The following is a 22,252-nucleotide window of genomic DNA, read 5'->3' as shown; positions in this document are numbered from 1 at the left end:
CTTATTGCTCTTTCAGAGGACCTGGGTTTGGTTCCTGGAACCCATATGGTGGCCCACAACTGTCCTCAATGTCACTGCCCTCTTCAGACCTCCACGGGCAGCAGGCATGGACATTATGCACATACATACATGCAAGAAAAAAAAAAAACTCATCCTTACAAAAGTAAAATAAATAAATCATTTTAAAAAAGACATTTGGAATGGCTTGGATAATCCAGGGTGAATTCATCTTGAAATCCTTCATAATCATATTGGCAAAAATTCTTTTTCCTTCCTTCTTTTTTCTTGTGCTGGGACTGAACCCAGAGCTTTGTATATCCTAGGCAAGTGCAGTACCACTGAGCTATATCCCAGCCCTCTCAGTATTTGTTTAAAAATGTGTGTATTTGTTTTGAGACAGGGTCTCATGTAGTCAAGACTGGCTTCAAACTTGCTATGTGGCTAAGGCTCCTTTGAACTCCTGATCCACCTGCTGAGTGCCAGGTTATAAAGTGTGAGCCACCTCTTTAAAAAGAAAAAAAAAAGATGATAGTCACAACTGTGGGACATGGCATGTCTTCGGGCGCGTGGGGGGGGGCGGTTACCACGTCCTTCACAAGCCCTTGTGGCTTAGACAAAGCTGTTGCTGGCATGTTTCATATTAATTTGTTACTTGTTCTCTTTGCCTGACCTAGCTATGAGGACCAAGAGGGTAAGAATCATTTTTATTTTGTTTGCTGCCATGTTTTAGTTTGTAGTAGCAATATTTGATAACATTTGTTGTCAGAATAAAAGAGTGTGGCCGAGACTGGTGGACTCACCTTAAACCTAGCGATCTAGAGGTAGAGGCAGAGGCAAGTAAATTCCTGTGGCTCCAGGCTAGCCAGGAGTGTGTAGTGAAACCCTATGTAAAATAGGAAGAAAGAGCAGATGGATGTCTGACAGTTTGTTTGGCAAGTGTGCTCTTGATGAGTGCGTCTTGTGTTTTCCGTCGGGGATCACCATGCTTTATACTGTGCCCACCACACGTCTCTTCTTCCCACAGGTGCCTGCCAGGCTGGGTGGGTGAGCGGTGCCAGCTGGAAGATCCTTGCCACTCAGGCCCCTGTGCTGGCGTGGCGTCTGCCAGAGTTTCGGTGGTGGCGGGCACTGCCCGGTTCTCCTGTCGTTGTCCCCGTGGCTTCCGAGGTGAAGGGGTGGGCTTGGATGAGAGCCCGAGTTAGGTTAAGATGTGGTCAGTCCAAGCTCACCCTCTCCTGGTTCTTCCAGGCCCAGACTGCTCCCTGCCAGACCCCTGCCTCAGCAGCCCCTGTGCGCATGTGCCCGCTGCTCAGTGGGGTCGGATGGCCGCTTCGTCTGTTCCTGTCCGCCGGGCTACCAGGGTCGCAGCTGCCGGGTGACGTAGATGAGTGGCCGAGCGGGTGGGCCCTGCCGCCATGGCGGTACCTGCCTCAACACTCCTGGCTCCTTCCGCTGCCTGTGCCCACTTGGCTACACAGGGCTGCTGTGTGAGAACCCTACGGTGCCCTGTGCCCTTCCCCATGTCGGAACGGTGGCACCTGTAGGCAGAGTAGTGATACCACCTATGACTGTGCTTGCCTTCCTGGTGAGTAAGTGGTACCCAGGGGAGGCAGCTGGGGGACAGTAGGCTAGCCTCCTAGTGACCATCTTTACCTTGTCCTTCCCACTAGGGCTTCGAGGGCCAGAACTGCGAAGTCAACGTGGATGACTGTTCCTGGACATCGTGCTCAATGGGGAACGTGCGTGGACGGTGTCAACACTTACAACTGCCAGTGCCCTCCTGAGTGGACAGGTGGGCACCAGGGTTGCCGGGAGCTGGGGGCTGATGTCGGGTGGGCACATAGGAGAAGCCTAGACCAGTACATCTTTGTGCCCTAGGTCAGTTCTGCACAGAGGATGTGGATGAGTGTCAGCTGCAGCCCAATGCCTGCCACAATGGGGCACCTGCTTCAACCTGCTGGGTGGCCACAGCTGTGTGTGCGTCAACGGCTGGACAGGCGAGAGCTGCAGTCAGAACATCGATGACTGTGCCACAGCTGTGTGCTTCCACGGGGCTACCTGCCATGACCGTGTAGCCTCGTTCTATTGTGCCTGCCCCATGGGCAAGACAGGTGAGTGGCCATTTTCTTTGTGGGCAACAGGATGCCATTGATGGCTTCAGAATGGAAGGGAAGACAGATTCTGATTTGAGTGTTAGAACGATTGTGATGGGGCTGGAGTGGATGTGCTTAGAGTGCGCTAGGCCCTGGGTTTGATCCTTAGCATGAAGAAAGGCAGCAGAGATGAGGGAGGGGAGGAGGGAGGAAGGAATCGCGGAGGGAGGGGATGCTGGAGACTGGATTTAGGAGGAAGGTTGAGCCTCTGTCCTGTGAGGATGCTGGTACACAGCCCAAGGCAGACGCTATTGGAATGGGAGAACTCCTGAGAGGTCTGACTGGGAAAGAGGCAGGACATAGGGAAGTTAGAAGGGTCAGAGAACGTGTTAAGAGGGGCACTTGGATAACAGGGAATGGTGCACACACCTTTAATCCCAGCCGTAGATCTCTTGTGAGTTTGAGGCCAGCCTGGTCTACAAAGTGAGTTCCAGGACAGCCAAGGCTGTTACATACAGAAACCCTGTGTCAAACCCCCTCTCCCCGCCAAAAAAGTTTATTTTATATGTGTGTTTTGGCTGCATGTATGTCTGGTCCCACATTCGTGACTGGTATGCTTAGAGGCCAGAAGAATTAATCAGATCCCCTGGCACTGGAGTTACAGATGGTTGTGAGCTTCTGTATGGGTGCTGGGAATCAAAACTGGGTCCTCCGGAAGAGCAGCTAGTACTCTTAGCTGCTGAGCCGTCTCTCCAGCCCTTAGTGACTTGTTTGTAAAACATTTCCAAGTTATTTTCAAATAGTTTAGAAGAAACAGGTTAATAGATAAATAATAGTGAACCAAGTGCTCCATATGTGAAACATATTCTGTGTATTTCGATTTTTTCATAATAAATGGCTTAAAAAGAAACAGATACTAAATACACGGATGGTTAATATAAGCAAGAAATAGGAGGCATCCAGGCAGTGGTGGTGCACGCCTTTAATCCCAGCACTTGGGAAGCAGAGGCAGGTGGATCTCTGTGAGTTCCAGGCCAGCCTGGTCTACAAATTGAGTTCCAGGATAGCCAGGCTACACAGAGAAACTCTGCCTCAAAAAACAAATAAACAAACAAACACAACAGTAACAAGAGGAAGCAATCGAGATGGCCAGATGGACACTCAGAGGTTAAAGGTGCTTGCTGAATAAGCCTAGCCATCTAAATTCCATCACTGGGACCCACAGGGTAAAAGGGGAGTATCCACTCCCCCAGGTTGTCCTCTGACCTCTATACATGCACTATGACATTTGCAACCCCCCCCAGATAAGTAAATTAATTAAAAAAGTAATAATAAACCAAAAGCAAGGAGCTGGGAGTGTTAGCTCAGTGCATCATTCATGCTTTGTATGCGCAGGGTCCTGGTGTTCCATCCCTAGAATCAACCTCTTCCTCAAATGCTAGGCATGTGGGACTTTGGGTAGACCTGGGGACCAGCTCTTGATCTTGGCTTACCTTTTCTCAGGCCTCTTGTGTCATCTGGATGATGCCTGTGTCAGCAATCCCTGCCATGAGGATGCTATCTGTGACACAAATCCTGTGAGCGGCCGGGCCATCTGCACCTGTCCACCCGGCTTCACCGGAGGGGCGTGTGACCAGGATGTGGACGAGTGCTCCATTGGTGAGAGGGGCACCTTCTGGAAATGAGTCTGAAAACAGGGAAAGGTGGAGCTGTGGTTGCCATGCCCATCCTGGCTGTACCCTCATTCCGCAGGTGCCAATCCCTGTGAACATTTGGGGTCGGTGTGTGAACACACAGGCTCGTTCCTGTGTCAATGTGGCCGTGGCTACACTGGACCTCGATGTGAGACGGATGTCAATGAGTGTCTGTCTGGGCCCTGTCGCAACCAGGCCACATGTCTTGACCGAATTGGCCAGTTCACCTGCATCTGCATGGCAGGTGGGTGGTGGGTGTGGCTTGGGTGGGTCCTGAAGGCTGGAGCCTGGGCAAGAAAAGCCAGGGTGAAACTGGGTTCATTTTTATTAATTAAAAAAAAAAAATATGCTGGGCATGGAGACACTTGCCTGTAATCCCAACACTTGTGAGCAGAGGCAGCCTGGTCCACATGGTAAGTTCTGGATGGCTAGGATAATGAGGTGAGATCCTGTCTCAAATAAAATAAAATAAAAAGGGCTAGAAAGGTAGCTTAGTGGTTAAGAGTAATTCCTGGTTTTCTAGAGGACGAGTTTGGTTCCCAGCACCCATATGGGGCAGTTCACAACTGCTTGTAGTTCTAGCTCCAGGGGATATACCACCCTCTTCTGGCCTCTGAGGATACCCATGTGTGTGACACACACACACACACACACACACACACAAATAAACAAAACCAACCAAACAAACAAAAAAAAATTTCAAGCCAGCTGTGGTGACACACACTTTCAGTACATAGAGAATTGCAGGCCAGCCAGGGCTACATAGTGAGACCCTGTCTGGAACTCACCAGGCTGGCCTTGAACTCACAGAGGTCCACCTGCCTCTGCTTCCCAAATATTAGATTTAAAGGCATGTGCTACTGTGCCTGGTAACAATAATTCTTTGAAAGTTTACATTCGTGTGTGTGTGTGTGTGTGTGTGTGTGTGTGTGTGCACGCATTGATGAGTTCATGGCGTGGTGTGAGTGTGGAGATTGGATAGCAACTTTCAAGAATCAGTTCTCCTTCCATGAGGGTTCCACGCCGTGTGGCTTGGCAGCAAGCGTCCTTCTCTGTTAAACCATCTTGCTGGCCCCAAACTGGGTTTAAAGCTTCCTGGCTGGAGAGAGAGAGGGAGAGTTCTGTGTCTTTAGGGTGAAACCTTGTGACCCTGGATCAGGCAGGTGCAGGGCCAGAGCAGAATTTTGCCAGATGTTATTGAAGGGGAGCTTCATCAACCCTGGTCCATGTGAAACCACAGCTGGGCGAGGGCTCAGCTTGTTTGAATCTAAATCTAAGTTTGAATGTGGTCGTGCACGCCTGTAATCCAGCATTTGGGCAGCTGAAGCAGGAGGATCATCAGTTTGAGGCCAGCTCACGGTACATAGCAGGAACCTAGCTCGACAAAAACCAACAACAAAACCAAAGCCCTGAAACTAAGGTGAAAAAGACCCCCTGAGCTCAGGGAACTTCCAGTGCCCCATCCTGTCCCCTCCCAGGCTTCACGGGGACCTACTGTGAGGTGGACATCGATGAATGTCAGAGCAGTCCATGTGTCAATGGTGGTGTCTGCAAGGATCGAGTCAATGGCTTCAGCTGCACCTGCCCCTCAGGTGAGGACCTGGCACAGAGAGCCTGGCATGTCAGGTTATGACAACACTGAAATTTAAGAAGAAAGTAATTACTTAATTAATTGCTTTTTTTGTGTATGTGGGTTCTCTCCTTCCACTATTCTTGGGAATTGAGCTCAGGTGGTCAGGCTTGGTGGGCAAGCACCCTTCTCCTCTGAGATGTGTCCCTGGCCTTGACTACCTTGAAATTAATTTAAAACAAAGCAAAGGGGGTTTCCTACTCAAATAAGGCAGGGTGCCTGCTTTGACGATGAATGTCGCCTTTCCTCCACTACTTACTCCCAGGATTCAGTGGGTCCATGTGTCAGCTGGACGTGGATGAATGTGCAAGCACTCCTTGCCGGAATGGTGCCAAGTGCGTGGACCAGCCCGATGGCTATGAGTGTCGCTGTGCAGAGGGTGAGGGTGGACCGTGAGACTGTGGCAAGGACCTCAAGGTGGGCTGGTGGGCTGACGGGCGTCAAGGACCGATAGCGGAACTGGGGACAGCCTCAGAGGAGGGTTTCAGCGAGGCCAGGGCAGGGCCAGTGACAGCTGGGGTGTGGCGCTGATGGTGGAGGTAGGCAGGGTTCTTGGCAGGATTCAGGGAGCAGCTGGAAGTGGGATTTAAAGTGAAAGGGGCGGAGCTTGGAGGGTGGGACGGAAGGGAGAAGGGGTGGGGCCTGAGAGCTGAGCTAGAATTGGGCCAAGACGAGCCATGGACGAGCGAGCGGGCAGACCCTAACCTCTTGTTCTTGCAGGCTTTGAGGGCACTCTCTGTGAGCGAAATGTGGACGACTGCTCTCCGGACCCCTGCCACCATGGGCGCTGTGTGTCGATGGCATTGCTAGCTTCTCGTGTGCGTGTGCCCCGGGCTACACGGGCACACGCTGCGAGAGCCAGGTGGATGAGTGCCGCAGCCAGCCCTGCCGCTACGGGGGCAAATGTCTGGACTTGGTGGACAAGTACCTCTGCCGCTGTCCTCCCGGAACCACAGGTGGGGTCTGGGGCTGGGCTGTGACAGGGATAGTATACGGGTGTGTGTGTGGGGTGTCCGTGAGGGGTTTGGGAGTAGTACTTGCCAATAGCGGCTACTCCCTGCCATATTCCCCTCCCTGCAGGTGTGAACTGCGAAGTCAACATTGATGATTGTGCCAGCAACCCCTGTACCTTTGGAGTCTGCCATGACGGCATCAACCGCTACGATTGCATCTGTCAGCCTGGCTTCACAGGTGGGCAGGTGGCTGCCATGGAGCGGGGAGGGCCTTGAAGGATAGGGATTAAGCTCCAAGTCTCTTTTGGGTGGGTTTCCCCACACACACCTTTATTTTTTTAAAAATTACATTTTATTTTGTGTATGTGTGAAGTTCAGTTCTCTCATAATACCATATAGGTCCCAAGGACCCAACTCAGGCCGTCAGTCTTGGTGGCAAGCATCCCCCCCCCCCAGTGAACCATTCCTCCCTTTATTTGCACACACACACACACACACACACACACACACACACACACACACACACGATTATCCAAGGCCAGACATGGTGATGTATGCCTGTAACCTCAATACTCGGAGGCAAAGGCAGGAGGGTTGGTACAGGTTCGAGGCTAGCCTGAGCATCAGTGAGCACTCGGCCAGCCAAAGAAACTGGCTCTGCAGTTTCTGCACTTGCAGAGAACTGGGGTTCAGTTCCCGGCACCCACATGGTAGCTCATAACTGCTTGTTTTTGTTTTTTAATATAAAATAAAAATGTAATAAAATAAAATAAGATAAAACAAAAACCAACACATTGGAATTGGACAAAACAGATCCAGAAGGAAAAGAGCTCAAGAGAAGACACAAGAATCAGAGACCCACCTGGTAGTGGTGGTGCACGCCTTTAATCCCAGCAGGTGGATCTCTGTGAGTTCAAGGCCAGCCTGGTCTACAGAGCTAGTTCCAGGACAGCCAGGGCTACACAGAGAAACCCTGTCTCAAAAAAACCAAAACAACAACAACAACTACAACAATAAAAAGAATCAGAGACCCACTCATCCACACACTCAGGAATCCCACAGAAACATCAGACTGGAAACTACTGCAGGGGGAAGCTCCTCTGATGATCGCTGGGCAAGGCAGTGATCTATGAGGACAGCAGAATAGCATTAGGAGGCATTTTATCACTACTTTATTTTTTTACTCTTAAGACTAGTAGTATTTGGTTTTATCTTAGGCCCCAGGGCTACCTAGCCTCAGGTTCTTTTTTTTTTTTTTTTTATTTTTTTAATTTTTTTTTGGTTTTTCGAGACAGGGTTTCTCTGTGTAGCTTTGCGCCTTTCCTGGAGCTCACTTGGTAGCCCAGGCTGGCCTCGAACTCACAGAGATCCGCCTGGCTCTGCCTCCTGAGTGCTGGGATTAAAGGCGTGCGCCACCAACGCCCGGCCTCAGGTTCTTGACTATTGAAGCAAATGTCGGGTATGGGCTTCTCCTTGAGTGAGCCTTCAGTCAAATCAGATTTCGGTTGGGATATCGGTTGGTTACTCCCATAAACTTCACGCCGCCATTGCACTAGCCTGTCTTGGAGGCGGGACACCATTTGTAGATCAGAGGGTTCGTGGCTGGGCTGGTGTTCACAGTTCTCCTTTGGTAGCTTGCAGGAGTACCTTCCTGTAGCAAGTACCCTAGAATGTAGAAGGCTCCATGTAGGCACCGGTTTGATCTCTCTGTGTTCAGTGTGTTTCACAACTGCTTGTAACCCCAGTTCCCCCTCTGCTGGTTCTCATGGGCACGGAGCACACACCATCCTGCACTAACATAACATACAAGCACTCACATGAAATAAATAAATTAAATAAACGATCAACTTTTTAAAAAGCAGAAAGAGAAAGGAGAGATGGAGAGAGAGAGAGAGAGAGAGAGAGAGAGAGAGAGAGAGAGAGAGCACACCTGCCTTGTCGTATCCTGAGCTTGCTCACTCACTGGTTTGGGGGTTGTCACCCCCGTCAGCAGAATGAGGGCCTCCTCACATGGGGACACAGCTGTGTGGTGTAGAAGAAGGCGTTCCCTTCCCCTCAGTCAGCACCTCTCTCTTTGTTCTGGAACGAAGTTGCCTGTGTGCTTCCCAGGGCCCCTCTGCAATGTGGAGATCAACGAGTGTGCGTCCAGCCCGTGTGGAGAGGGCGGCTCCTGTGTGGACGGGGAAAATGGATTCCGTTGCCTCTGTCCGCCCGGCTCCCTGCCTCCTCTCTGCCTGCCTGCGAATCATCCTTGTGCCCACAAGCCCTGCAGCCACGGAGTCTGCCATGACGCCTCTGGCGGGTGAGGCCCTTCCCCAACTCCTGACCCCTCTTCTGCTGTCTCTGGTCACCTGCCACCCCTGACTGCCTCCCCCACCAGGTTCCGCTGTGTGTGTGAGCCCGGTTGGAGTGGCCCCCGCTGCAGCCAGAGCCTGGCTCCAGATGCCTGTGAGTCCCAGCCCTGCCAGGCTGGTGGTACCTGCACCAGCGATGGACTAGGCTTCCACTGCACCTGTCCCCCTGGATTCCAGGGTGTGTGTCATCACATTCCTCCTCAGGTCCCTGATACCCTCGTTTCTCACGTTTCCTTTCTACTCTTTTTAAAGCTTTGTTAGTTGCCCCCATCCCCCCCCCATGTGTCTCTGTGCACACGTGCCTGTGCGTGGAGGCCAGAACCAGAAGAGGACGTAGGGGTCATCCTCTGCCACTCTCTACCCATTCCTCGGAGGCACGGTCTCTCCCTGAACCTGGGGTTGTGCTTTCTTGGATAGCTGGAAGCCAGTGAGTCCCTGTGGTCCTCCTGTTTCCTTCTGACTTGCAGCTGGGGTTAGCGTTTGTTATATAGGTGCTGGGGTCTGAGCTCTGGTCCCCATGACTGGGCATCGGTGCTCTTAACAGCTGAGCCATCCCTCCAGCCCTTTCTGCCTTTTCTTTTCTTCTTTCCTTTCTCTCTCTTTCTGTCTTTCTGGATATCAGGGTGGGACTCCATGGCTGGGGGAGATGGGCGCAATGAGTCTTCCAAGATGACCTAAACCCTGCTGGTTCCCTGCAGGCCGTCAGTGTGAGGTGCTGTCCCCTGCACTCCAAGCCTCTGTGAGCATGGAGGCCACTGTGAGTCTGACCCTGGCCAGCCGACTGTCTGTTCCTGTGTCCCTGGCTGGCAAGGTACACCAATGTCCTCCTCCTCTCCTTTTCCTCCTCCTCCCCTCCCACCTCCTCTTCTTCCTCCTCCTGTCTCTCTACCTCCTTTTCCTGCTCCTCACTTCATGTCGGGTGATGCTGGGAAGCCCAAAGCAGACCCACCCCTGCTCTGCCTTTGAAGGTCCTTCATTCTGGGCAAAGACAGCTGTATCTAGACATTCGCAGCCCACACGAGTCAGCTCAGGATAAGAGGGAGCCATGTGGGGCTGAGGATGCTGGGATGCTTGAGGTTTGATGACAAGTCTTTGAAGGGTGTACGTTCACCAGCTGCAGAGATAAGGCAGAACATAGTTCAGGAGTGGCATGTGCCAAATACCCAGGGGCAATTGCTTGCCTTTGCCTCTTCCTGCCTCAGCCTGCAGGTTCTTGAGCTGCAGGCACCCTCACACCCCACCTTACTCCTCTAACCGTAACTACTTCCCTTCTCCCCTCCAGGCTCACGATGCCAGCAGGATGTGGATGAGTGTGCTAGTGCCTCACCCTGCGGCCCCCATGGCACCTGCACCAACCTTCCTGGAGCTTCAGGTGCATCTGCCATGGGGGATACACTGGCCCTTTCTGTGATCAGGACATTGACGACTGTGCCCCCAGTAAGTGCAGGGAGCTATGGGGGCGCTTCCCCAGGGAACCCACCCGCCAAGCCATATATGTGCCTGGCACAGTGTTGCTGTGTCCTCACAGCTCTGTCACCCTCCTCACGCACGAGGGCCTTCGTTCTGTCTGCAGCACTGCTAAATCAATAAGCACTGGGCTGCTGAGATGACTCTGCAGTTAGAGGGGCTTGCCTCCAAGCCTGATGACCCGAGTTCAGTCCTACGAGTTGTCCTCTGCTCTCTACACAAATACCACATGTACACACACACACACACACACACACACACATATGCACAAAGTAATGATAAAAAAAACCCACATGGCCGGGTGGTGGCGCACGCCTTTAATTCCAACACTCGGGAGGCAGAGGCAGGCGGATCTCTGAGTTTGAGGCCAGCCTGGTCTACAGAGTGAGTTCTAGGACAGCCAGGGCTACACAGAGGAACCAAAAAAACAAAACAAAAAACAAACAAACAAGAAAATATTTTCATTTCCACGTATAGGCTTTTGAAAATTTGAATTCTGCTAAATGTATTTTATTTGGACTAGCAGTAATGTTAAGGCCCATTAGTCTCCTGTGGCTAGTAGTGGCTACCCTATCACCAAGGTCTGTGCTGAGCTCACCAATCGAGCAGGCAGTAACAGTACATGTGTCCCTTGGTGCTTTGAGACTGGACCCAAAGCCTCTGTGGATACCAGACTCCATGGATGCTCAAGTCTCTTGTTTTTAAAATGGCTTAGTGTTTGCAAATAGCCTCTGCATATCCTCCCAGAGACTTTAAATCATCTCTGGGTACCTTACTTTTTATTTAAAAATTTCTACATTGACTTATTATGTGTATGTGTGCCACATGTAGAGGTCAGAGGACAGTTTTTGGAATTCTGTCCTTCCACCTCCAGGACCGAGGGCTACGACTCAGGATGTCGGGCTTGTGGCAGGTGTCAGCCCATGCTGAGCCGTCTTAACTAATTTAGGCTTAATTTTTAATTTAAATCTTATTATTGTGTGTATGGTGTGTGTGTGTGTGTGTGTGTGTGTGTGTGTGTGTGTGTGTGTGTGTTGGTGCACACACTTGCTACATTGCACGTGTTGAGGCCAGAGGACAACTTGGAGGGGTTGGTTATCTCCTTCCACCGTGTGGATTTCAGGAATTGAACTCAGGTAGTCAGTCATGGGTGACAGGCACCTTCCCCGGCCGAACCACCTTCCCGGACCCTCTACACAGCTTAAAGTAGCAAGCACAGTGTAGATGCCACGCACGTGCTTGTTACACTCTGTTGCTTAGGGAGTAAGAAGAAAGTGCGTGTGTAGTCCTCATGTGAGCTCTGGTTTTCACTCTTTCTCATCTGCTGGTTGAACCTGAAGATTCTTTTTTTTTTTTTCGAGACAGGGTTTCTCTGTGTAGTTTTGGTGCCTGGGCTGGATCTCACTCTGTAGACCAGGCTGGCCTCGAACTCACAGAGATCCGCCTGCCTCTGCCTCCTGAGTGCTGGGATTAAAGGCGTGTGCCACCATTGCCAGCAAACCTGCAATTCTTGTATGTGGATTTTTCTTTGGGCTACCACTCACAAAAAGTGACATGGAGACTTATGAATTATGAAAGATTGGCCTTAGCTTAGGCTTGTTCCTAACTAGTTCTTATAACTTAACCCAGATCTCTTAATCTAAGTTCTTTTACGTGGCTCAGTTACCTTTACTCTGTACTGCCATGCTGCCTCCTCTGTGTCTGGCTGGCGACCTCTCCTTTCTTCCTCCCAGAGCTCTCTGTCCCCAGAAGTCCCACCTAACCTCTTCCTGCCTAGCTAGTGGCCATCCAGCTCTTTATTAAACCAGTCACAGTGACACATCTTCATACAGTGTAAAGGAATATTCCACAACAGAGTCTGAATTCAGGATAGGTAGGGCCAGCTTTATAGCTCAAAGGGGAGTTTTTAAATTTTATTTTTTATTTATTAATTAATTTTTTCCAGTCCCTACCCCCCACCTCCACTCTTCCCCTTCCCATTTCCTCCAAAGGGATTTGACATTTGCTTTTGCATTTATTTACTTGTGTGTACATTGCACATGTTGTGCTATAGCGTTCATGTTAGGAGCCCGAGGACAACTTGTAGGAAGAGGCTTTAACCACAAAAGGGGCAAACTTTGATCTCTGATCAGGAGTGACCCTCTGGATTATGTGTGGTGTGTGCACGCCTTTAATTTCAACACTCAGGAGGCAGAATGTAGGCTCATCACTGTGTTCGAGGCCAGCCCATTCTACATATTGAGCTCCAGACCTGTCACGGCTACGTAGCAAGACCCTGGTTCAAAGACAAGCAAACAAACAAAAGGAGCATCCCCTCTAGATTGAATCTGGCTTATTCCAGGCTGACGTGGCCATAGGGAATGACCAGCTTCCTTCCTGCTCACTGCAGACCCGTGCCTCAATGGCGGTTCCTGCCAGGACGGCGTGGGCTCCTTTTCCTGCTCCTGCTCACTGGCTTTGCTGGCCCCACCTGTGCCCTGGACGTGGATGAGTGTCTGAGCAGCCCCTGTGGCCCTGGCACCTGTACTGACCACGTGGCCTCCTTCACCTGTACCTGTCCACCTGGCTACGGAGGCTTCACTGTGAGAATGACCTGCCGGACTGCAGCCCCAGGTGGGTGGGGTGTGGGCTGGACACTCAGGGCCCTGTGACAGAATGTGGACCAGAGAGGGCTCCCTGGGCCTGGCATCTGTCTGAGGGCTCTGGTGATGATAGCATATGTCCAAGAAAGGGCAAGGCTGCATGGAAGTCGCAGACTCCAGCCCTTGCGAGGCCCAGACTGGAGCAGGATCCATAGGTGAAGGGACCAGTGGGATCTCTACAGAGCTATAGCTTGTTGAGGACAGTGAGGACCAGATGTTGAGAAGCACTTGGAGGGTCAGGCTGGCCTTCAAGGTGGTGGAACTTGATTCCCTTGTCCTACTTTCTAGTTCCTGCTTCAACGGAGGGACCTGTGTGGATGGCGTGAACTCCTTCAGCTGTCTCTGTCGCCCGGGCTACAAAGGCACCCACTGCCAATATGAGGCTGACCCCTGCCTCTCCCGGCCCTGTCTGCATGGGGGCATCTGCAACCCCACCCACCCGGGGTTTCAGTGCACCTGCCGGGAGGGCTTCACTGGGAGTCACTGTCAGGTGGGTGGTGTCTGAGGTCCTGGGAAGAGTCCGGAAACCAGCTGGGGCCTGTGGGGCATCCTGGAGGGAGAAGCCCACCTTGTTTCTGGGGTCTCTCCCAGCGCTGACCTTGAGGGGTTCTTTTGCAGAATCTGGTGGACTGGTGCAGCCCGTCACCCTGCCAGAATGGGGGTCGCTGTGTCCAGACTGGGGCCTACTGCCTTTGTCCCCCTGGATGGAGTGGCCGCCTGTGTGACATACAGAGTCTACCCTGCAAGGAGGCTGCAGCCCAGATGGGTGAGGGGCAGCACGCGGTGGGCGTGTGGGGCTGAAGGGGGTGTGACGGTGCCACACAGCATACGGGTCTAACGAGGTGTGTGGTTCGGTGTGTGTGTGTGTGTGACTGTGGAATAGCTGGCCAGGATGGTGATGGTGTCTGTCGTGGGAGATAAGCTGGGATGCTGTGTGTGTGTGTGACTGAGCCGGTAGGGGAGTCAAAGTTGGGTGTTATGGAAAGAGACCAGGCCTGTTGACAAGTTGCCTGACCGCCCTCTGGATTGTGGGTGAGACACTAGGGATTGATGCTGGCAGGGATGCTGGATGTATGTGTGATGTGGCCCAGAAGAGGGAAGGGGGCATGGCCTGAGGCTGCTCTCCGCTTCTCAGGGGTGCTGTCGGAGCAGCTGTGTCAGGCAGGTGGACAGTGTGTAGACAAGGACCACTCCCACTACTGTGTGTGTCCAGAGGGCCGCACCGGGAGTCACTGTGAGCAGGAAGTGGACCCCTGCACAGCCCAGCCCTGCCACCATGGGGGCACCTGCCGTGGTTACATGGGGGGCTATGTGTGTGAGGTAAGTGTGCATCCCAGGGAGAGGGAAGAGAAGCTAATCGTGCTTGGGTGTGTTTCTTTTCCCTGGTGTGGGCATGTCTCTTTCTGAGGTGGGGGAACAGGGATGCTTCATGTATGGAGGTAAGTAAGTCATCTATACTCCAGCTCCTAGAGATTCATCTGCTTCTGGCTCTGGAGTGCTGGGTTAAAGGCATTTACCACCACACTTGGCTGCATGTCTTGTCGTCTCCTCCTTCTCCTCCTCTTCAACAGAGTCTCGCTATGTAGCTCAGGCTGGCCTTGAACTATTAGAGATCTACCTGCCTCTGCCTCCTGAGTGCTGAGACTAGAGAAGTGTGCAACCAGACTTAGCAGTCTTTTTTCCCTTCTTATGGGTGTATGTCTGTGTGTGTGCACTGGGTGCACCCAGGAGTGTGCTGGGAGGCCAGAGGAAGACATCAGGTGTCCCCTCTACCACTGCTTTATTCCCTTGAGTTTCTCTCCCTGAACCTGAAGTTGGGCTGGTAGCTTCTTAAGTGGGTGCTGGGGATTTGAACTCAGGTCCCCCTGGTTGTGCAGCACGTGCTCTTGCTCACTGAGCCATCTCTTCAGCTCCTAACCCTCATGTCTTTGTGGATGGATTTGGGCACATTTGTGTGAGTTTCTGTCTCCAGTTCTGCGTCTCTCTGTGGGTCTGAGGGACTTGCCAGTGTCTGTGTCTAGATGGGTGTTTCCTTGTGCGTTTCTGTGTACCGGCTGTGCTGGTGGCCTCCCCAGTCTCACTCTGACCCGAAGCAACCCGAGGGAGGGAGGGTTTACTTCAACTCATAGGTTACCGTCCATCCACTGAGGGAAGCCGGGGCGGGAGCCTGAGGCAGGAGGCTGCAGAGACCACAGAGGAATGCTGCGTACTGGCTAGCTTTCTTTGGGTTGCTCGGCTACCTTTCTTCTGTAGCTCAGGCCCTCCTGCCTGGGGATGGATCACCCATAGTGGGCTGGGCCCTCCACATCAAGCAGTCAAGAATATATATACCCACAGCTATTCTCAGGCCAATCCGAAGGAGGCAATTTCTCAAGGGAGATTCCCTCTTCCCAGATAGGTCTAGGTTTAGTTCAAGTTGAGAAAAAAATTACAAGGACAGAGTGTTTCCCTGTACTGAGTAAGGCTGCCCTCTATGTTGGCTGAATATTGGATGTCTATGTGTGTCCTTTTGTGCTGGGGTTCCGTGTCCACAGGTATGCCTGGGCGTGTCTGTGTCCCTAGGCCTGAGTGAATCCCTTTCTTGCCCCACTCCAGTGTCCTGCTGGCTATTCTGGTGACAGCTGTGAGGACGATGTGGATGAGTGTGCCTCCCGGCCCTGCCAGCATGGAGGCTCCTGTATTGACCTTGTGGCCCGATATCTCTGTTCCTGTCCCCTGGCACACTCGGTATGTCAAGGCCAGGGTTGGGGGACAGGATAAGAGGCAGTCTCTAGACTTGACTGACCACTGTCCCATCCCCCAGGAGTGCTCTGTGAGATCAATGAGGATGACTGTGGCCCAGGCTCATCATCCTTGGACTCGGGCCTCCGGTGCCTACACAATGGCACCTGTGTGGACCTGGTGGGTGGCTTCCGCTGTAACTGTCCCCCGGGATACACGGGTCTGCACTGTGAGGCAGACATCAATGAGTGCCGCCCAGGTGCCTGCCACGCAGCACACACCCGGGACTGCCTACAAGATCCAGGTGGCACTTCCGCTGCCTCTGCCATCCCGGCTTCACAGGTAAGTATGGCAGATAGACCGGCCAGGGAACCTGACTGTGGGTCTGCCATTGTGGTTGAACTCCCGGCATCTGCTTGTCTAGGGCCTCGCTGTCAGACTGCCCTGTCCCCTTGTGAGTCCCAGCCATGTCAGCATGGAGGCCAGTGCCGTCCAGCTCAGGCCCTGGAGGTGGGCTGACCTTCACCTGTCACTGTGTCCAGGTAGGTGTGCGTGGCAGGGATGGAGGCCCTTGGGGAAGGGTATGTCTGTAAGGGAAAAGGGGAAGGCAAAAAGGAGTTCTGAGAGATGCTGAATTATGGTTTGGAGTGTAACTTAGTGAAGCCGTGGCTTGGCCATGTGGCCTCCTGGGGAAGGCGTGGCTTATCTTCAAAGTCAGGTCTTTAGAGGAAAGGGGAGGTCGCTGGATGGGGTGAGGCGGGTGGGGTGGGGTGTCATCATTTCTCAAGTCTCGACCCTCACACTTCTCTCTTTTTACCTCCTGTTTCTTTTCTTCTCACTACCAATTTTCCTCTTTTGGTTCTCTCACTAGCCGTTCTGGGGTCTGCGTTGTGAGAGGGTGGCGCGCTCCTGCCGAGAGCTGAAGTGCCCGGTGGGGATCCCATGCCAGCAGACCGCTCGCGGGCCGCGCTGTGCTTGTCCTCCCGGGCTGTCCGGGCCCTTCTGCCGGGTCTCTAGGGCGTCGCCCTCAGGAGCAACTAACGCCAGCTGCGCAGCTGCCCCGTGTCTGCATGGGGGCTCATGCCTGCCGGTACAGATCGTCCCTTTCTTCCGCTGTGTATGCGCGCCGGGCTGGACTGGCCCGCGTTGCGAGACCCCTTCCACAGCTCCTGAGGTCCCCGAGGAGCCACGGTGCCCGAGAGCCGCCTGTCAGGCCAAAGCGAGGGGACCAGAACTGCGATCGCGAATGCAACAGCCCGGGCTGTGGCTGGGACGGCGGCGACTGCTCGCTGAGCGTGGACGACCCCTGGCGGCAGTGTGAGGCACTGCAGTGCTGGCGCCTCTTCAACAACAGCCGGTGTGACCCAGCCTGCAGCTCTCCAGCCTGCCTCTATGACAACTTTGACTGCTACGCTGGTGGCCGCGAACGCACCTGCAAGTGAGCCCCCCGACTCTGTCCTCTGTCCATCTATACGCTGCTGCACTGTCTGTCAGTGAGCCACATCTGGCCCAGTTTCCCTGAAAGTCTGTCTTTGGACTGTCTGATGGGGCTGGTCCTTCGTTTCTCACGCCTGCCGCCGCCTGTGTACCTCATCTTTGTCTGTTTGTATTTTCATATCTTGCCATTTGCTTCTGCCTGCCTGCAGTTACACAGCCCATCTGTCTATACTTATGACTTGTTCTTCTGTCTTCCTTAAAATTTTAAAAATTAAGCTGGGTATAGTGGCTCACATCTTGGGACTTGGGAAGCAGAGGCAGACAGATCGCTATATGAATTCAAGGCCAGCTTGAAGATTTATTTATTTATTATGTACACAGAAGAGGGCACCAGATCTCATTACAGATGGTTGTGAGCCACCATGTGGGTGCTGGGAATTGAACTCAGGACCTCTGGAAGAACAGTTGGTGCTCTTAACCTCTGAGCCATCTCTCCAGCCCCGTGCCCCTCTGTTTGTCTGGAGCCCTCTCCTACCTTTGTCTTCTCACGATCTTCCATTCCAACCTTCCCCAGCGCCCCAGTCACCCTGACCTCCTCAGATGTCCTATACCTGCTCTTACTGGGGACGCTCTGCTTGCTCCCACTGGCTGAATTGTTCTTCCCGAAGTTCCGCCCACCTCTTCAAGCCTTTGCGTAGATGGTGTTATCTATATTGTAAATTACTCTTAGGTGCCCCCAGCACATCCCTTGCTTCCTAGTATTTAATTCCAAATAGTACCACATGCACATTTATATTTACCATTGATTGTCATCTAATTAGAATGTTGAACATTCTCCTCACTTGTCTCCTATGACATCTCTCTCCACCCACAGGGATGCCAGTTCTTCTGAGGCAAGGATTTGTGTGTGGGATCTTGGTATTTAGAGCAGCATGCAGCAGGTGCTCAGTTAATAATTGATGTTGAGCACCCCTAATCCCAAACCCGAAACCCTGAACTGTGTGGAGCATGGGCATGATGCCACAGTGGAAAATCCATCCTTTACTTCATTGACAGGTTGCAGTCAGAATTCAGGCACAGGCTGAGATGTAGCTCAGTGGCCGAGGACTGCCGAGATAGCATGAGGCCCTTGGTTCAATCCCCAGCATGGCAATAAAACAACCCCCAAACTCAGGCACACTCAGCTACTTTTGGGCTGTGTCCCTTTGTGTTTAGACTCGGGCTGGGGAGGAAGCGCAGGTGGTGGAGCGCTTGCCTCACATGCACAAAGCCCTGGGTTTTGCCTCAAGCACCACCTAACGTGTGAGTGGCGATGCATGCTTGTGATCCCAGCACTCAGCAGGTGAAGGCAGGACAGTTCATGATCACTCTTAGCTACATTGTTTTTTGTTTTTTGTTTTTTTTAAAATAGGGCTAGGGTTTCACTATGTAGCCCTGGCTGGCCTGGAATTGACTATGTAGCCCAGGCTGGCCCCAAACTCACAGAAACACCCCACTGCCTCTGCCGGGAGTACTGGGATTAGAGGTGTATGCCCTCATGTCTGGCTGACATAGGAGTTTGAGGCCAGCCTGAGATACATGAGATCATATCTTAAAACAATATGTATAGAAAGATATTTCATTGCATATATAATATTTAAGCAAATAGGCAAATATTCTAAAACTCAAATTAATTTAAACTCTGAAATAGTTTTAGTGCCAAGTATTTCTAATTACGGACACAGAACCTGTGGTTATACAGCCAACAGCTGCGTTTACAGAAAGCCTGACATTTGCAAGGACATTCTAGCCGCCTGTGCAAGCACTGTGCAGTACCGCTGTTTGCCATGTGTGCATTTAGGTGTCTGGGGGATCCCTCACCATGTGTTCTCTGCCTCCAGCCCGGTGTATGAGAAGTACTGCGCCGACCACTTTGCAGATGGCCGCTGTGACCAGGGCTGCAACACTGAGGAGTGTGGTTGGGATGGGCTGGACTGCGCCAGCGAGGTCCCAGCCCTTCTGGCCCGAGGGGTTCTGGTCCTCACGGTTCTCCTGCCCCCTGAGGAGCTGCTGCGTTCCAGCGCCGATTTCCTGCAGCGACTCAGCGCTATCCTGCGCACCTCGCTGCGCTTCCGCCTGGATGCGCGGGGCCAGGCCATGGTCTTCCCCTACCACCGGCCGAGCCCTGGCTCTGAATCCCGGGTCCGGCGTGAGCTGGGTCCCGAGGTGATCGGGTGAGTGACTATAGCCCAAGGCTGGGTACAGTGGACAGGGCACCGATGATCCAGACCTTGGGTTTCACACTTCTTAATTGAGAGCGCTCCCTGGCAATGCATCTTCCACAGGTTTTTTTAGTGGGGTTGGATCTCAGCTGAGAGTTGGGTGGGTGGTGTGGTGATGGGGGTGGCTTTCTGAGGTTTTCTAGGATGCTATAGACAGCTGTTGAGTCTTTGGGTCCCTTGGCTCTGTTCCCGCAGCTCTGTAGTGATGCTGGAGATTGACAATCGGCTCTGCCTGCAGTCACCAGAGAATGACCACTGCTTCCCTGATGCCCAGAGCGCTGCTGACTACCTGGGAGCCTTGTCAGCAGTAGAGCGACTTGATTTCCCCTACCCACTGCGGGACGTTCGAGGTGAGGTGGGAAGAAGAGCGGGCCATTAGAGCACGTGGCCCCAGAGAGTGGTTCGATCCTAGTGGTTCGGTCTTCTGGCTGAAGCCCTGCCCCGTAGCTAAGCCAGCCCGGTGGGTGAGAGCCTCTCACAGTCGAAGCCCACCTCTAGTTGCTCGCTCCACATCTAAGCATCGCCTGCGACGGAAACCCCGCCGGGTTGTTCCTGCTCTGCTCCTTGGCTGAGGGCTCACCCACTGCTTCCTTCTTACAGGAGAGCCACTGGAGCCTCCGGAGCAGAGCGTGCCCCTGCTGCCGCTGCTGGTGGCCGGGGCCGTCTTTCTGCTGGTCATCTTCATCCTGGGTGTCATGGTGGCCAGGCGCAAGCGTGAACACAGCACCCTCTGGTTCCCTGAGGGTTTCGCACTACACAAGGACATAGCAGCTGGCCACAAGGGCCGGAGGGAGCCCGTGGGACAAGATGCACTGGGCATGAAGTGAGGACCTTGTCTGCTCTCTATCCCTAACTATGGGGCCCTTGCAAGCTCTGGGTCATCCCCACCTTGGTCATATTCCAACCTCTGACCCCCACCTGACTTCTTTAACTTCAGATTCCATCTGGGGCTTCAGTGTTCATCCTTTTGACCAAAGACTCCATGATCCCTGGGGATTGCCCATGATCTCTGACCTCTGATCTTATTTTCTATTTCTATTCATTTCCTGACTCATATCCTTCCCTGGCCCCATCCTGAGCTGGGCTCACAGACTTCATTCTGATTCATTCCCTTGTGACTGCTGTCCTCAAGACCTACGTTACGTCATCATCTCAACCTGTCCCTGACTAGGAGGACTGTGTCCTTGATGATCCCTGAATCCCCCTCTGGTTTCAACCCACCCGTACCTTTGACCTCACCCCAGACCCCTGTTTCCACCCAATCCAGTGTTCATTTTTCCCTGTGGTCCTTGATCCCAAGCCTCCAACTTGACTTATCCCTCAATACCTACAACTGTATCCTGATTTTAACCTCCCCTAGGATTCTATGACTCCTCAGCATGACATTTTCAATCTTGGCTACCCCTCCATTAGCCATGAATAACTCCTCTTCCATGAGCTTTGACACTATCATCTAGATCCCTCATTTTCCTTATCTATCCCTGTTCCATTGTGTGTACCACTCCTGACACCTTGAGATTCTGGCTGCCTGGGGCTTGAGGGGGTGGCTCAGGACTTTAAGGGATTGCTGAACAGGAGTGCCGGCTGGAGTCTGGATCCTTAGAACCCATATAAATGTCATAAGTTCCCTAAATGCTTGGTGGGCATGGCAGCGTAGGGCAGGCTTTCTCTGGGGCCACCAACCAACTCCCAGATCATGACACGGAGACTTGTTACTAGTTATGAATGCTCGGCCTTGTCTTAGCTCTTGTTTTAACCTGTTTCTCTTCATCTACATTTTGCCTCGGGGTTTTCTACCTTTCTTTCATTCTGTATGTCCTACTTTCCTGCTTCCTCTGTGTCTGGTTGGTAGACGGCTGCCTGGCTTCTGGCTCCAGGCATGTACCTCTCTTTCTTCCTCATTCTCTCTTCTCGTCTCTCCCTCTATGTATTCCCTCTGCCCACCAGGCCTGCTTATCCCTCTACTGCTATTGGCCATTCAGCTTTTTATTAGACCAATCAGGTGCCTTAGGCAGGCAAGGTGAAGCAGCAACACACCTTTACATAATTAAACAAATGCAGCATAAACAAATGTAACACGCCTTTACGCCTTTACATAGTTCAAGTAATATTCCACAACATAAACAAATGTAACACACCTTTATGTAGTTAAAGTAATAGTCCACAACATGGCAGCCTGCCTTGGAAGGTGCAGTCCTGATTCCTAGAGCAAGCTAACTAGCTCATATCCATGAGCTCTTGGTTTGATTGAGAAACCCTGCCTCAATGACCAAGACTGAAGAGAGATTGAAGATGATTCCTATTTATCAACTTCATATCTGGACACCTACATGCACACTCGTGTGCCCAAAACATGCATGTGCACACGCAGCCATACACAAATGGGAAAAAAAAAAAAAGGTTGATTGCCACCTGACACGATTCCTGTAACTTCACCTCTATCCTTCCATCCCTCTTTGGAACCTGTCAACAACCCAAGAACCTACCTCAGTTTGTGACCCATGACCTGCCTCTATGACCTCTGCCTGAATTGAACCCTACATCCTCCTTCCAGGCCAGATGTCTCCAGTGCACTTTTTCAAATTTTTTTCTTCCTGTTTTCCCCAAGGAACATGGCCAAAAGCGAGAGTCTGATGGGGGAGATGGCCACTGACTGGATGGACTCAGAGTGCCCAGAGGCCAAGAGACTGAAGGTATTGCCTGCTTCTCTCTTTCCCTCCGGGCCCCAGGTCATGACACCCTGGTCAGCCGGAGAGCCTGGGGAAGTCTCCGTTCTCTCCATTGCCCAGGTCCAGACAATTGCTACATCTGTGTGACCTCATTTTCTTCTTAATGTGGCTCTGCTGCCTTGTTAGGAGGGAAGGAGATTTGCCACTGGTTACCCGGGTTACCCCTTCTCCATCTGGTTCTTCCTCACACAAGCTCCTGCTCCCAGGCTATTCTATAGCAGTGGTTTTCAACCTGTAGGTTACGACCCCTTGGGGGGTGTCAAACAACCCT

At 52.3% G+C, this 22,252-nt stretch overlaps 1 protein-coding gene across 1 annotated transcript in view; it reads left to right on the top strand.

The window, feature by feature from the left end:
• The first annotated feature begins 1,384 nt into the window (after positions 1 to 1,384).
• Positions 1,385 to 22,252, top strand: part of Notch3 (notch receptor 3) — a 37,360-nt gene continuing 16,492 nt past the window's right edge. Inside the window, 36 exon segments of the mRNA XM_037197999.1 lie at positions 1,385 to 1,585; positions 1,671 to 1,712; positions 1,714 to 1,792; positions 1,879 to 1,935; positions 1,938 to 2,111; positions 3,597 to 3,752; positions 3,846 to 4,031; positions 5,266 to 5,379; positions 5,683 to 5,796; positions 6,138 to 6,205; positions 6,208 to 6,373; positions 6,498 to 6,608; positions 8,480 to 8,672; positions 8,751 to 8,902; positions 9,423 to 9,440; positions 9,443 to 9,535; positions 10,007 to 10,087; positions 10,090 to 10,161; positions 12,581 to 12,637; positions 12,640 to 12,765; positions 12,768 to 12,804; positions 13,122 to 13,323; positions 13,452 to 13,599; positions 13,969 to 14,153; positions 15,429 to 15,543; positions 15,546 to 15,560; positions 15,637 to 15,861; positions 15,864 to 15,896; positions 15,979 to 16,050; positions 16,053 to 16,096; positions 16,426 to 16,770; positions 16,772 to 16,992; positions 18,872 to 19,204; positions 19,448 to 19,602; positions 19,853 to 20,075; positions 21,861 to 21,945. Of these exon segments, the coding sequence (XP_037053894.1) occupies positions 1,385 to 1,585; positions 1,671 to 1,712; positions 1,714 to 1,792; positions 1,879 to 1,935; positions 1,938 to 2,111; positions 3,597 to 3,752; positions 3,846 to 4,031; positions 5,266 to 5,379; positions 5,683 to 5,796; positions 6,138 to 6,205; positions 6,208 to 6,373; positions 6,498 to 6,608; positions 8,480 to 8,672; positions 8,751 to 8,902; positions 9,423 to 9,440; positions 9,443 to 9,535; positions 10,007 to 10,087; positions 10,090 to 10,161; positions 12,581 to 12,637; positions 12,640 to 12,765; positions 12,768 to 12,804; positions 13,122 to 13,323; positions 13,452 to 13,599; positions 13,969 to 14,153; positions 15,429 to 15,543; positions 15,546 to 15,560; positions 15,637 to 15,861; positions 15,864 to 15,896; positions 15,979 to 16,050; positions 16,053 to 16,096; positions 16,426 to 16,770; positions 16,772 to 16,992; positions 18,872 to 19,204; positions 19,448 to 19,602; positions 19,853 to 20,075; positions 21,861 to 21,945 (4,698 nt within the window).

Source organism: Peromyscus leucopus, chromosome 22 (assembly GCF_004664715.2).
Source record: "Peromyscus leucopus breed LL Stock chromosome 22, UCI_PerLeu_2.1, whole genome shotgun sequence".
NCBI lineage: Eukaryota > Metazoa > Chordata > Mammalia > Rodentia > Cricetidae > Peromyscus > Peromyscus leucopus.
The sequence above is the reverse complement of the archived record's forward strand: the minus strand, read 5'-3'. Positions and strand labels throughout refer to the sequence as shown.